The sequence below is a fragment of the Pelecanus crispus genome, chromosome 9 (genome assembly GCF_030463565.1).
Source record: "Pelecanus crispus isolate bPelCri1 chromosome 9, bPelCri1.pri, whole genome shotgun sequence".
In the NCBI taxonomy this organism is placed as follows: Eukaryota; Metazoa; Chordata; class Aves; order Pelecaniformes; family Pelecanidae; genus Pelecanus; species Pelecanus crispus.
In genome coordinates this window covers 4800441-4814363 of record NC_134651.1, presented here as the reverse complement: position 1 = coordinate 4814363, position 13923 = coordinate 4800441, and the positions used below count along the sequence as shown (strand labels likewise).

At 39.6% G+C, this 13923-nt stretch overlaps 1 protein-coding gene across 2 annotated transcripts in view; it reads left to right on the top strand.

Moving 5' to 3' along the window:
• The first annotated feature begins 4272 nt into the window (after positions 1 to 4272).
• Positions 4273 to 13923, top strand: part of BCHE (butyrylcholinesterase) — a 34146-nt gene continuing 24495 nt past the window's right edge. Inside the window, exons 1-3 of one of the 2 annotated variants that reach the window (XM_075716953.1) lie at positions 4273 to 4285; positions 6260 to 6307; positions 9257 to 10778. In XM_075716953.1, coding sequence (XP_075573068.1) covers positions 4273 to 4285; positions 6260 to 6307; positions 9257 to 10778 — 1583 coding nt within the window. Of the gene's footprint in view, positions 4286 to 6245; positions 6308 to 9256; positions 10779 to 13923 lie in introns of those variants that run through there. The other variant, XM_075716954.1, reaches the window with a different exon arrangement.

Sequence of the window (13923 nt, the reverse complement as noted above, 5' to 3'; positions counted from 1 at the left end):
GCCTGAGAAGTTTGCCTCTCTGATGGGACTGCCACAGTGCTCAGCAGTGCCGGAGCTTTCATAAGCGTAATGGTCTCTGGACATGACCTGATGGCAGAGGTCAGTGTGTGCCTACCTGTGTTGTGCCGCAGTGGTAACAAAATAAGCACGACCTCTTCTAGGGCTATCTGTTTTTCCCAAAGTTATATTTCTTTCATGGAACACATAGGCAAAGAGATCAAATCAGCTGTGAATTGTAGAAAATAAAGGAAAAAAGGGCTCTGGAATATTGTTTAGTTTTGCTCTGATGCAGTCATAGCGAGGAAAAATAAAATATGTGACCTGGTGTTGACCAACATCAGCGCTGCCTTCCTCCTGCTTGAGCAAAGCTATTAGAAAGGTGCAGCCCAGCTGCCTTCATTGCGTGTGGGCTGCAGCAACCTCTCAAACCCCTCTCCCACAGGCTTCAGACCTACGCAGAGCAATGACAGGGCACCAGTGGATCTGAAGTTTTATCTCATGACAAACACCTAATTATTTCCACTAAAATCCATAGCTGTGACACATTCAGGTGCTGTGACCCATTTATTGGAGAGTGGACTGGGGCACACTGAACTTGTTTCCTCTATAACTTCCCACCCGCAGGTCCCAGCAGGTCTTGATGTAAGGCTCAATTCTTTCATTCCTATTTTCAACATGCTGGATGAAATTGAAATCTGAAAACTGCAATGGCTTAAGCTAAACCTTTGAACATCTCTATGGTATTTTTCATTAAAGATGTGTATCTCTCTTGTGGACGCAGAAGCTGAAAGATGGAGGGCCATATTAGTGATAAGGCCTAAAATCAAGAGTGAGAACTGGGAGAACTGGGAAGAGTTCCCACCTTCCAGATACAAATTCTACTTAAGAGAGTCAAATGAGCTCATTTATTCATCAGACTTCATAGTTATTCACAGAGTTTGGGTGTGAGGGAACATATTATTGTCGTGAACTTCACACTGCTGTCGGTAGGTGATTATCAGCAACCAAGCTTGGTTATTCAGATATCTTTACATAATTTTAAACAGTTAGAGCTTTACTATCTGTAGGAAAGAAAAAGGAAGCAGAAATGGAAAGCAGTTATATTGTCAATTAATTAATCTTCTACCCAAATCTGTGAAACCTCTTATAACTTAATTAGCTTTATCATGATCACACAAGATTTCAGCTCTTTGCTGACACTCCAATTTTGCCTGTTTTCTTATAAGCTAAACACCAGGCTATAATAACATCATGCAAGACATGTTGTGTATCCATTAATCATTTTTTATTTTCTTTATTGGATCTGATCCCTATATGAGAGAAAATACTGAGTTATGTAAGAGTACCATAAGGAATTAAGAGTAAGTGAACATTCAAAAGAAATAATAATAATAATAATACCTTTATCTTTTAACTGGCTATATTTTCTCATTGTCTTTGATTTCTCCAAGAATTTTATAAAAGTATAGACCATAACTGTGCTAATAAAGAGGAAATTATACCAACCTATAATTAGAGTAATAAGGAAAAAGGTACAGCGGATCATAATTGAACCAATAAGAGGAAAATATAATCATGTTTAATGGCTTATATGAGTGTTAGAGTCTTCTGTATACTTAATAAATTGGTATCCATTTTCATGGCATGTATCTAAGACACCTTTCCTAATATTATCAAATTACCTTTCAGATCTATTGTTGGGAACTTCTGCTACTCCTGGAAGCTCCTCTGGCATGAGGCTTCTTAGAATAACCAAAACAGCAGTTTCAGATGGGTCTGACCACCAGCTACAGTCACCTGTAGCAACACTTAAGCTTTCTCCAGGTTTATTTAGGGTGTCCCTGTTTTACATTCATGGGTATACCCAGATGGTGTGTGCAGTAACAAGTGTAAGATTTGCAAAAGAAATACAGGAAGAGGAGAAAGGTGTAAGCTTTTGGGGTCACTGATTTGGGCATGGAAAGATGCTCTGCAAGCAGGGTATACTCAAAAGTAAAGGCAATGATTTATTTTGTAATATGCACAGCAGAATAACATGAAAGCAAGCACCGAAGCTGAGCATCAGTAGTTCCTTGCTGCTGCTGAGCGCCCGTCTTCTGTCTTTTTTAAGATTTCACAGCTTGCAGCTTTGGTGTTTTTCCCTCCGAGTCCTTGAGCTGCTAACTGTCCCCATCTCGGCAATCTTACCCCTGTCTGCAGTTTCACCTTTCGTATCTTGTACAGCTTGAGTTTACTTGTTTTCCTCACCGCTTTTTCTCACAAAGTAGCAGTTTTCTCAGCAGTTCGAGCCAAGGTCACACAGATGCTCAGCATGAAAACTCAGCCGGGATCAGAGATGGCCAAGCCCCGCCAAGGGAGCTTACCAAGGCTGGAGTTTGAACAAAACCTCCCCACATTTTCATACAAATGACATTTCATGCAGTTTAGCTGTAATTCACATTTCGATTTTCCTCTCAGCAATTAAAAAATATGAGTATTTCCTACTTTTGCACGCTATTAGCATGTAAATATTTCCTCAAACATGCGCATACTTCACATGTGGTACCCTTTACTTTGAAGTGATATTTGCAAAGCTTTTCAGCCCAGTTATCCTTACAGGAGCCCAGGTGCTCTTTCTGAGGCTGTAGATCTCTTGGAAGGGCAAGATTAAATCTGGCGAATGGGACTCTTCACCTGCAAATAGACCTTGAAAACTCAGAGGACCCCTTGGGACAGAGGCAGGTGTTTTCCACTAGAAATATCAGAGATACATCTTTTTCCAAACAGTTTTGTTGCCCATAAATTTCTCAGCTCTATTAGGTAAGTCCTGAAGATAACCCAGAATGTACATAATTTAGGCTATTCATAAGTGTAAACATCTGCGTGTTCTTAGGTAATACCCCGGAGGGCAGTTTAATAATGAACTAAATCATATAAAAAGTGTTTGATATTTCTATAATACATATTGTTTAAATACTCTAAGCTTCTTAGACTACTAAATGTCAATCTTTCCTAGAGCTGGCCTTTGCTTTCATTTCTTAAGAGACTTGGACATCTCTCCTATCAAAATTCCTATGTCAGTGTGAGTTCTATTTCATATGTACGCATTAAATGATGAAAAGGCACTTTTATTTTTGGTGGTAATTTTTAAGAACCTTGCTGCAAATAAAAATTTGCACGACATCAAAAAAACCCAGTATGATAGATAGGTAGATAGGTGGATAGAGATATTTAGAAGTACCAGTATATGTACATATGTATATATATGTACATTAAGTGTTCAAAAAACGGGTAGATGTGGCACTTCGGGACATGGTTTAGTCTAGTCTACCCTTGATTGGTTTAGAGTAGACTTGGTAGTGTAGGTTAATGGTTGGACTGGATGATCTTAAAGGTCTCTTCCAACCTAAATGATTCTATGATTCTATGATTCTCTCTCTCTCTATATATATATGTATTTATAACAACTCTTATACACACACACACACACACATATATATAGTGTTCTATCTGCTACTTTGTACCTCCTTTCCTTTCAAGCTCCCAAAGGAAAACTGAGAAAATGACCACTCTACACAGAATTACTGAAGGCATTAAGTGTATTTAATCTCTAATTTTCACACAGGTATTTTTAGTAAGCTAAGTAATAACTAAAATAAGTGTTTCCTCTCACAGCACACAGTTGTGAAACTTTAATTTATATGTTAATTTTTTAATTAAAGGAAAAAATTATAGAAGAGGGCTGTTTTCTTAAAAAGTACAGCATAATAGTCTTAACATTAGACTAAAGTATAATAGTCAAGAAGTATAACAGTATAAACAGTCTGTCCTAATGCCCCCCTTCCCTAAAGACATCCAGGTAACCCCAAGGCTGAACTCTGTGTTTCCTACCACTTGAGAAACAGCCTGAGACAGTTGATTCACTTATCCCAGGGTCACCTTGTCAGAGTCCATAGAAATGCTCCACATCTTGCGTTTAGCAACTGTGCCTGCCTCAGAGCAGGAGGCTGTTTCAGGTGCCTTGGGCACTGTAAAGAGAGCAGAGAGGGGCGAGGAGAGGGGAAGGGAGCGGTGGTGACAGCAGATGTAGGAAAACATGGCCAATGCTGGAAAACAGATGAAGCCAGAAAGAGCTTTTGTAGTGTTTTGAGTCTCCTGCTGTTTCTCTACTGCTGAAGGCAGCGATGAGGGTTGAGAATACAATGGTTTGTCATAAGCATCAGAAATACTTTATTTAAAAGTGCCCTCTAACAAGATTCGGGGCTTATGATTCATTTCTCTGATGTCACGGAAATGAAGAAAATGTGTGTCACCTGGCTATGTTTCCAAATGGGTTGAAGAAACATTAGAGAAAGTCAGCAAATGCGCACGTCAGAGAACACTCAAAGCTGCCTTAATTTAAAGAGCACAACTTAGTGTTTCCTGCGGGAAACTGCACTTGGAAAGTTTTGATCAGCAAGAGTTGCCACTAGAGTTGACTCTGATTTAATCCTGTTTTGTTATTAAATGTTTCTAGTTACATTACCGAGATAACAATCTCAGCTAAGAATTCTGAATTCCCAACTAGCAACTATATTGGCCACTTCCATGCTAAAAGCTTAGGGATTCATAACCTGGTTTAGGTTTAGACTGGGACATACTCTCTCCAACGGACAGGTCCCTGCAATGTACCTCTCAAAACTCCGATCCTAAAGGTAGACTGTAAAATTACTGGGAGAACTAAATGACCATGCTTTCTTGAGCTTTTTGCTATTAAAACACTATTTCACATGCTAGCTTTTAAAAATCATTTGTAGTTTCCATGTTATGGTCTATAAACTTCATACTTTTTATTTCTGCTTTATTCCTGTTCTATGCATTGCCAAATATTGCTTTTGTGTAATTGAAACAGAGCTGTAGTTTGATTATTAAACAGAGGGAAAGTAATTGTCTTCAGCTCTAATGGGGGAAGCAAAGGCTCTTGGTAAAAGAAAAACTTAAATTGTGGAAACTTTGCGAGTGACGAGATGCTGCTGGGGCCAGCAGCCCCCCACCAAAGTGGTTTCATGGGATGTGGGTTGGAGAACACATTTTGTAACGGGAGGGTATGCAATTTATTTATCTTCTCCACTCCTTTTCTCTATTCTGCCTTCATTTATACCTCAAAACATTTGCAATTTGAATAGGCTGTCGGCAAACATCCCTATAGCACACAGCAAAGAAAGGCTCCCAGCTGGGGGACTGCAGGTGCAGATTTACTGCTGACCAGCACTGTGGACCCCTGTGTCATGGGACCTGTGCCCAGCTGTGCCGCAGCCCTGACAGCTCTGACCTGCGGTTTAGACTGGCTTTGCACCTGCAGTGCTGAATTCTGGTGGAAACAATACTTAAGAGGTTCAAGGAAAAGAGGGATGTTTGATATACTAAGCAGCAGGGGTGATTTCCTATTTGAAGCCTAAGAAGAGAGAGAAAACAGCACGTGACACCATCTGGGTACCATTTTTAACCCTAATATCAGAAGAGGACAACGCAGATTTCTGCAGTAGCCCACAGATGGCCATGAGTCAAGTAATACAACGGATGCTTGCCAGTTGTTGACATGTCTGTGCAGAGGACACTCTTTTTCTATCTGCCGCAGTTGCTCAAACCCCCAAATAACTACTTATTTTACAGTGAAAAGTTTGAGGTACTTTAAAATTGTGCTAATCTTGAGCTGTACAACAGCAAAAAAGTATAGGGGAGATCGGTGCTCTAAGCAAGACGAAGGCAAGAGAGGCAGGATTTTATTATAATCCTGTTCCTCTTTCTAGATTATAAAATTGTTGCCCTGTGCTAGGAACAAATCGCTGCATCTTCCCTTTCCTGTAGAGGCTCATGCCTGATTTTCTCCAAAATGGGTTTCTCTCTGCAGCATTTCTACAGCGATACCATTAGCCTTTGAGCAGATGTCCGAGAGTAAGGAACGGCTGCCTGCAGATCAAGTTGCTGCTGCCAACTCTCGCGAGCTTTGTGTCAGAACCAGTTGATTATAATGTCAGCACTGTCCAATTCACGGGCTTAAAGCCGCAGCTGCATACTGCGTTTTCCCTGAAGTATTCAAAGATCCTGACTCTTAAAAACTTTGTAGTTCTTGTAATAGAAGTGGGGTAAGTGATTCTCTATTTACACGTCTCTGTCTGCCAGGATAATTTACAGTTCAGCTTGATTTGCATGGGGATTGGGATCTTTTAAAATGTTACGCCGTGCCCATTTGTTGCTCTCTTGGGAAAACTCACTCTGCTCTGCAAATGGAACGAGTAAGCAGGCGTGTGTATCGGACCTTGGTATTATTCAAGGGATCCTGGGCTAAGTAAATGAAGCTGAGCTAGAAATCACTTATTAATTCAACCATCTTTTCTATTTAAATAGTGATTATATAGTCGTGTGTATAGATTTTTTGGCTGGGTGAAGATTTGCAAGGAGAGGAAACAGTTATTGAAATAAATTGTATTCCCTTGCTGAATAAGAATACAAAAGTACAGTCTGTTTAACTTTTGCTAGAGGAAACGACTACAGAAGCAGCTTTTTAAAGTATGCATATACATTATGTGATATATCTCTGCTCGGTTAAGATTGATGAGCTAAAGCTCATCATCTGATCCTTTTACTCTCATAGCAATAATCAAGTAATGTTTGTTTTGCTCAGTGTGCTTTGCGTTGTGTTTGTTTTAATGCAGCATTAAAAACCTTATTAAAAGTAATATTTGCCGTACGTTCAAGGTATAATAATCATCCTCTGTCACTTGCTACTTCTGTTAATATTAGCAGAGTAACTTGAGACTAGACAAGTCCTCTCATTCAGTAGTACAAAACTTCTGTTTTTCAAGCTTGATCTATTGCAAACTTCTGCTTTAAAATGCCACCTGTTCTTTTGCAGAGCTCATTAAAAAGGTACAGAACTGAATTTTTTGTTAGGTTTTTTTCTTCACAAAATTCTTGTCTAAAACTTCTTAGGGTCAAAAGTTATGCCTCTGTGTTTTGCAATGCTAGACTGTTTTCCTCCCATCCCGTTCCTTTTTAATTAACAGGAAAGTGCAGAGGGGAATTAATTTTAATTACTATTTAGACATTAAAAGCTTTAGGAACTTCAGCGTCTCTTGCTTTTCTTAGTGTAATTTCCTCTTCTTCATAATGAAGACGTTTGAAATCTCTTATTATTTCCAGCTTGTTGTTGTGGTTTGGTCCTGGGTGGTATCTTAGAAGTGAGTATGTGAAAAAAGACAGTGTCAGTGAGACAACAGACTTACAGAAATTCCTTTTCCCATTTCACAGTGCTGTGCATTGGGTGCCCCCATACCCAACTAGAGCCCTACTATTAACATTTCTCACAGCCACCCCAGTTGCCTTGGCTGACTGTGAGGTAGGGCGAAAGAGTTTAGCCCTAAGCTAATATTTACATACCTTTTCTCACCCAGCTCTTAAAAGATTTTATTATAGGAATGAATGGGAAAAAAAATGACTGGCACAGAGGGAGGGGGGCTAAATGCCACTAAATGATGTGAGCCTCCTGTGCGGGTCCTGCTGGCTGCCGGAGCGAGCCTCTGCTTACCCAAACTCCTCGGGTGTTGCTGGACCACGTGTGACATCCAGATTGACTGCTCACATCTCTGAAGTTGAGCATACCTGGAGCCATTTGCAGGTGTCTATAAGTCAAGCTGAAGGCTGGGTGGAGTGTTAGACCAACTCTGAAGTCTCCTGCTCCCATTGACCACCTTATCTTTTTTTTTTTTTTTAATAAAAAGACGAGCGTAAATGTTTATGTTTTCTAGAATTTATCTACTTTCTATCTGTTTAGATGAATGCTAAAAATATTGTCTCTGAAGATTCTTCCCTGCTCCTTTTGATGTCCTCTCAAAGCTAGGAACCTCTGTGCAAAATCTTCCTTCTCCCCTCCCCTGCATTTTCTTAAGTTGATTTCCAAGAACACGCAAACGAGCAGGAGGAGCTCAGATTAGGCCACAGCTGTACTTTCCACAGAAATTAGCCTCATTCCTTTTAAGGACACAAGTGCTCCTCATTAACAAAGAATGGCCTGTTTAAAGTGGCAGGACAGAGTACACTATGTACGACAGGGCGACAAGCAAAAAATAGAAGGAAGCTTTGCTGAGCATTTTCAAATATGTAAGCCATAGAAATGGGTTTATGCAAATAGTCTTTTTCTGACTTTTCACTTTCAAGGGGAAGATACTGGGGTTTTTATAGCATTTGAAAACGTTGGGGTAAATAGGACTATTAGTATGCTTAAATGTGGTACATAATCAGCATCTATATCCTCAGCTTTAAGATAATATTATTTATCACTTCGAAAAATTCTCAGGAAGCAAAGACAAGGCCATACTTAAATTATTAGGTACCACCTACACATATTAAAAAAATCCTTGGCTTTTTAGCATTTTAAGGTTCATTCTAAGTAGTAGAACTATGACTACGTGTCATGACTATGATGGTTTCAAACTTGCTTAAGTTGCTTTAGAGAAAAAAGATCTTGAAAGAAATGTTTCATTTAGGTCTTGGCGTACCTCTGTATGCAGTAACCCACAGGAGCTGATGAATGGACAGTTCAGAGCACTTTATGTACATCACTTGTTAAAACACCTTCAGATCCTAGGACATAAGAGTAGGACAGTGAAATCACCCAGTGCTTTGAGTTTCTAGCAATGCCATCTCAATGGTTTGCTTCAGCCCAGGCATCTACAGTGACACAAGCATCTAGTTCAAAACTTATGTGGACCTGGAAATCCTTGGATTAAAACTTGGCTTCAAGCTCCTTTTCAGTGTTCACGTGTGGAAAAATCTGTGCCTGGTGATGTTTGTTATCGCTCTTTGTTGATTTGAAAATACAAATTGCCAAAGTAATGTCTAACAGAATAATGGCTGGTTGGGGATGGCATTTTCCATCACAGACCATAACATGTCCTGTTCATCATGCCAGTGGAAATGCAAGTGGTTAAGTCATCTGCTAACTGAAGTAGTCAGAGTCTGCTTATATGACTTTACCTTCCCTGGTATGGCTTCTTCAGTCCTATGCTTTTTTAGCGACAGTTTTTTCTGAAGCACTGGACCAAATACTAAACACGGTCTTTGCAGCACAACTCACTAACAAGAACTTACGGTTAAAGACTGCTGAGCTTTGTGCAGCGGCACCATCTTATTTTCAATCCTCTTGGGATGACCTACACCCTTTTTGAATAAATTGTTTTGGCTCTGCTACTGATACACTGCAATACTAATTCTGAATTTCTTTTTTCCTGTGTTTCAGGCATCATGATTTGGACAAATGGTACAAGTCTCTATACCAGATTTCTTATGTGGCTTCTTCTCCTGTATATGTTAATCAGGAAAGTAATGCCTGAAGATAACATCATTACAACCAAGAAAGGCAGAGTCAGAGGCATGAACTTGCAGGTACTAGGGGGAACAGTGACAGCCTTTCTTGGAATACCTTATGGACAGCCACCCATTGGTAGACTGAGATTTCAAAAACCAGAACCTCGTGAGAAGTGGTCGGATGTTTGGGATGCCACAAAACATGCAAACTCTTGTTACCAGCTTATAGATACAACTTACCCAGGATTTCCTGGATCAGAGATGTGGAATCCGAAGACTAACCTAAGTGAAGACTGCTTATACCTTAATGTATGGATTCCTTCTCCCAAACCCAAGAACGCAACTGTCATGGTGTGGATATATGGTGGTGGCTTTGAGAGTGGGTCGACTTCCCTACCGGTCTATGATGGCAAGTTTCTGGCCAGGGTAGAAAGAGTCATTGTAGTTTCTATGAACTACAGGACTGGTGCATTAGGATTTTTGGCTTTGCCAGGAAACCAGGAAGCTCCTGGAAATGCAGGTTTATTTGATCAAAGATTGGCACTTCAGTGGGTCCAGGAGAACATCGCAGCGTTTGGAGGCAATCCAAAAAGTGTGACTATATTTGGAGAGAGCGCTGGCTCGGCTTCTGTCAGCTACCATATCCTTTCTCCTAAAAGCCATCCTTTATTCACAAGAGCCATCATGCAGAGCGGATCTGCAAATGCCCCTTGGGCTGCAATAACAGCATCTGAAGCCAGAAACAGAACAGTGACTTTAGCTAAACAACTCCAGTGTCCCACCAGCAATGAGACAGAGCTAATTCTCTGCCTCCAAGACAAGCACCCGAAGGATATACTGGAGAATGAAATTTCCATTGTAACATATGACCCTCTTTTGCAAGTATATTTTTGTCCAACTGTGGATGGTGATTTTCTCTCAGACATGCCAGAAATGTTGATTGAGAATGGCCTTTTCAAACAAACACAGATCTTAGTTGGTGTTAATAAAGACGAAGGATCAGCATTTCTAGCATATGGAGTCCCTGGCTTCAGCAAGGATAGTGATGGCTTGATCAATAAAACACAATTTGAAGCAGCTTTAACTCTGTCCTTCCCAGAAGCGAGCCAACTTGCCATAGAATCCATCATTTTTCAGTACACAGATTGGGAAAATGAGCAAAAGCCAGAGCATTACCGTGATGCCATGGATGATGTTATTGGTGACTACAATATAATATGTCCTGCAGTGGAATTCACGAAAAAATTTGCACAACAAGGACACAACGTGTTCTTTTATTTCTTTGAACATCGATCCTCAAAGCTCCCTTGGCCAGAGTGGATGGGAGTAATGCATGGTTATGAGATCGAGTTTGTGTTTGGATTGCCCCTAGAAAGAAGAGTGAACTACACCAAAGCTGAAGAAATCTTAAGTCGGTCCATGTTGAGATACTGGGCAACTTTTGCGAAAACTGGGTAAGTTTACTGTTGATTGGTCAGATGCTTCTTGTTTCACAGGCGGAAAAAGCTTAACTGTTTCAGTGGTGATTTGAAACCTGATGAGATTGATGAGAAAGGACTAGTGGTTTGGCTATCCAGAATTCCCGTTTTAGTTCTGATAAAAACACCGTCTTAGTGAAACAAACTCTTGATGCATAGCTCATTGTATTGGATGATCTTAAGAAAACAATGTGTATTCACCCATAAATGCGAATACTAAACATTTTTTTTTTTGCCATGGCAGCAGTTGTTACGAAGGAAGGCAGTGGTTTCAGGTTTTAGAAACAAAATATTTCAAATTCTGGGAAAGGCTTCCAACAGCAGAAGTAGGAGCAAAAGGCCCAGTTTCCTTTAAGATGTAATTTGCTCAGAACATTCAGGTGTATAATATGGAGGTATATTATGTTCACGTGATGAAGTGATTGGGATTGCAGGATGTTCTTTTCAGAAAGCCTATCTTCCCATGTGTACTGTAAGTATAATCCTGCATTTCACAGAAGCCGATGACAAATCGCTTGCTATTTCCATTAGACTCATCTTTAAGTGAAATATATCCTAGCCTGTATAAGCAAATAAGCATATTTCATTTGGATGTTTGAAATGGATTAAATACAACCCCTCATTCAGTCTGTTTAGCTGGTATCCAAGAGAAGTGAGACAGCCCTTGCTCTGCTTGGCAGGGTTGTGGGGCTCTCAATGCAATATTCAGTTTGAAATCAAAACATTTCAGTGCGGTAAGAAAAACAGCCACTACTACAGTCATGGACGATTAGTCTCAAGGCTGCAAGCCTGATGGGGTGGAGAGGTATCTTGTCTTCTCAGAAGCTTGGTTTGTGCTCTCCCCTGAGAAAATTATATATACAAAAATCTGTACCTGTGAGAATATACAACCAAACACTTAATTCGCACTTTAAAAATGTTTAATTAACTTAAATTTTAAAATCCTGCATTCCTTTTGCTTCCATGATAGACTTTTCCTTTGATTTGTGAAGGATGCCTAGGTTTGTAAAGGCTGAAATCAACTTTCGAACAGGATCTAATTATTTTTCTTAATAGATTAGAAATCAGAGGAGAGCACTGTGCTCATTTAGTCCATATAACCTAGTACATAACACAAAACACAGGTAGGACTTAAACATTTCCAGTGATGAAAAATCCAGAACAAATATTGGTAGGTTGTTCTAAAGCTTAATTCCACTTAAAGTGGTTACAGTTATAAAAAGAAGTTTTGTGTGTGGTCTGAATTTGCCTACTCTATGTTTTCCAGGCGCTAGATTTTGTTTGACAATTTCTAAGTTTTATATTACGATTTGTGTTTCATATAGAGATAATTCTAGGCTCCAGCAAATAACCCTTAATCTTTTTTTTTTTTTTTTTTGTTAAATAAACCAAGTTCTACTCTTGAGGCTTTCACTATAATGCATTTTTTCAAGTCCTTAAATAATAACTATGCATCTTCTCTAAAACTGTGATTCATCAACACCTTGCTGGAACTTTCCGTGTTGGAATTAAACACCGTCGTCCCCAAAGAGTCCTAATTACAGGTGTCATCCGTCCCCTCTAGCTCAACCTGATATTCCCCTGTTTACTCACCCAAGGAAAGTACTCTTTGCCTTGACTGTGGTGGTGCACGAGGAGCTGCTGTGTGCCCGCCTGTGATCTGCCCCGATCCCACCGTCCCCCCTTTTTTGGCTCTGAAAGACGCTGCACTCAGTGGCTGGCACCAGCCCGGCTGCTGCCCGAGCCCTACGTAGCCCCTTCACGCTACGCTCCCAGGTGAACGAACAGCTTTTTTTTATATGCATCCTTTTTTTTAAACAGATTTCCTTACCAATAGATGTGATTGATTGTTTGCCTTGATATGCAGAAATATTAATTACAAGTTCTATCCCCTTTACCTGCTGAGGCCTGTAATAGTTTTTTTTACCGTAGGTAAAGAGCATATTAAAACGCAGAAAATGACTATACAGATGGCTATACTCATCAATGCATAATGTTTTAATACAGGTTTTATTCTTGTAAAATTTAATCTAAAATTTAATCTATGAGCTCTGCCTGCTTCCCTCTTTACTCAGAGCCTGATGACACCACTCCATATGAATTTGGTGTGGAAGCCTGTAGCACGGAGAAAAGCGCTCAGCAGGGGTGTGTGTTCTGGAATTGAGCTGTGCGGTTGATTTATCGATGCCAAAAATGCATCTGATAGATTTCCAGGATGAAGTCTGCACAATGAGGTCAGGTAAAGCTCGGTAGCAATTCCTGCATCGCGAAGACATGCTATGACAACATTGCTTTGAAACGGGTATCGGTAGGCCCTTAGCGGAGAGCAAACTGAGTGGAGGCTCCTCATTACATACCGCAGCTTTACAACCTGCCCTACAGGAGTTTGCAATCAGGATCTTGCACCAGAAATAACAGATCTTTCTATTAAACAGAACTGTTTCTTAGCAGGGAAAGAGAAATCAGGTCTAGATTAGATTTTGCAGAATAATATTTACATTTTTGTGAACTATTGGTTTCCACTGGATTACGTATATATTAAAAATATGTATTGTGTATATTTTAGGTCTATATAGGTATATAAAAATATATAGTGTACGTGATATAAAAATATATTTGCATATAACCCACAAATTTATATATTTCTCTATAAAGATATTATTTAAAATATAAACAGATATAAAATATATTAGATATTTTTCTCTATGTAAACATAGGTACATAGATAAAATCTCAGTTACCTGCTGTGCAAAATAGAGTATACTGTACCTGTCACTGTAGCGAGCTAAAATTAGAAAACATGAGGTACATTTGGGTTTAAGTTTATAGGAGACAGTCCCATCATCTAGTCTGATTATTATTCACACTACAATTAGATTAGCCTACAGATCAAATTCCAAGTAGTTTCCACAGCAAACAGCAAATAATCCCTCCCTCTGCTTCCACAAGTATCAAAAGCGTCGCTATTAGGGTAGACAATACAATCACGCAATTTATGTACCAGCAAAAGATCAGCTCAGTATTAACCCATTATGAGACACTTTCCTCATCATCCAGAACACAGACCCCTTAGGCTCTGTAACACATTATTCATAGTCTATAATGACTGGGGAAATAATCA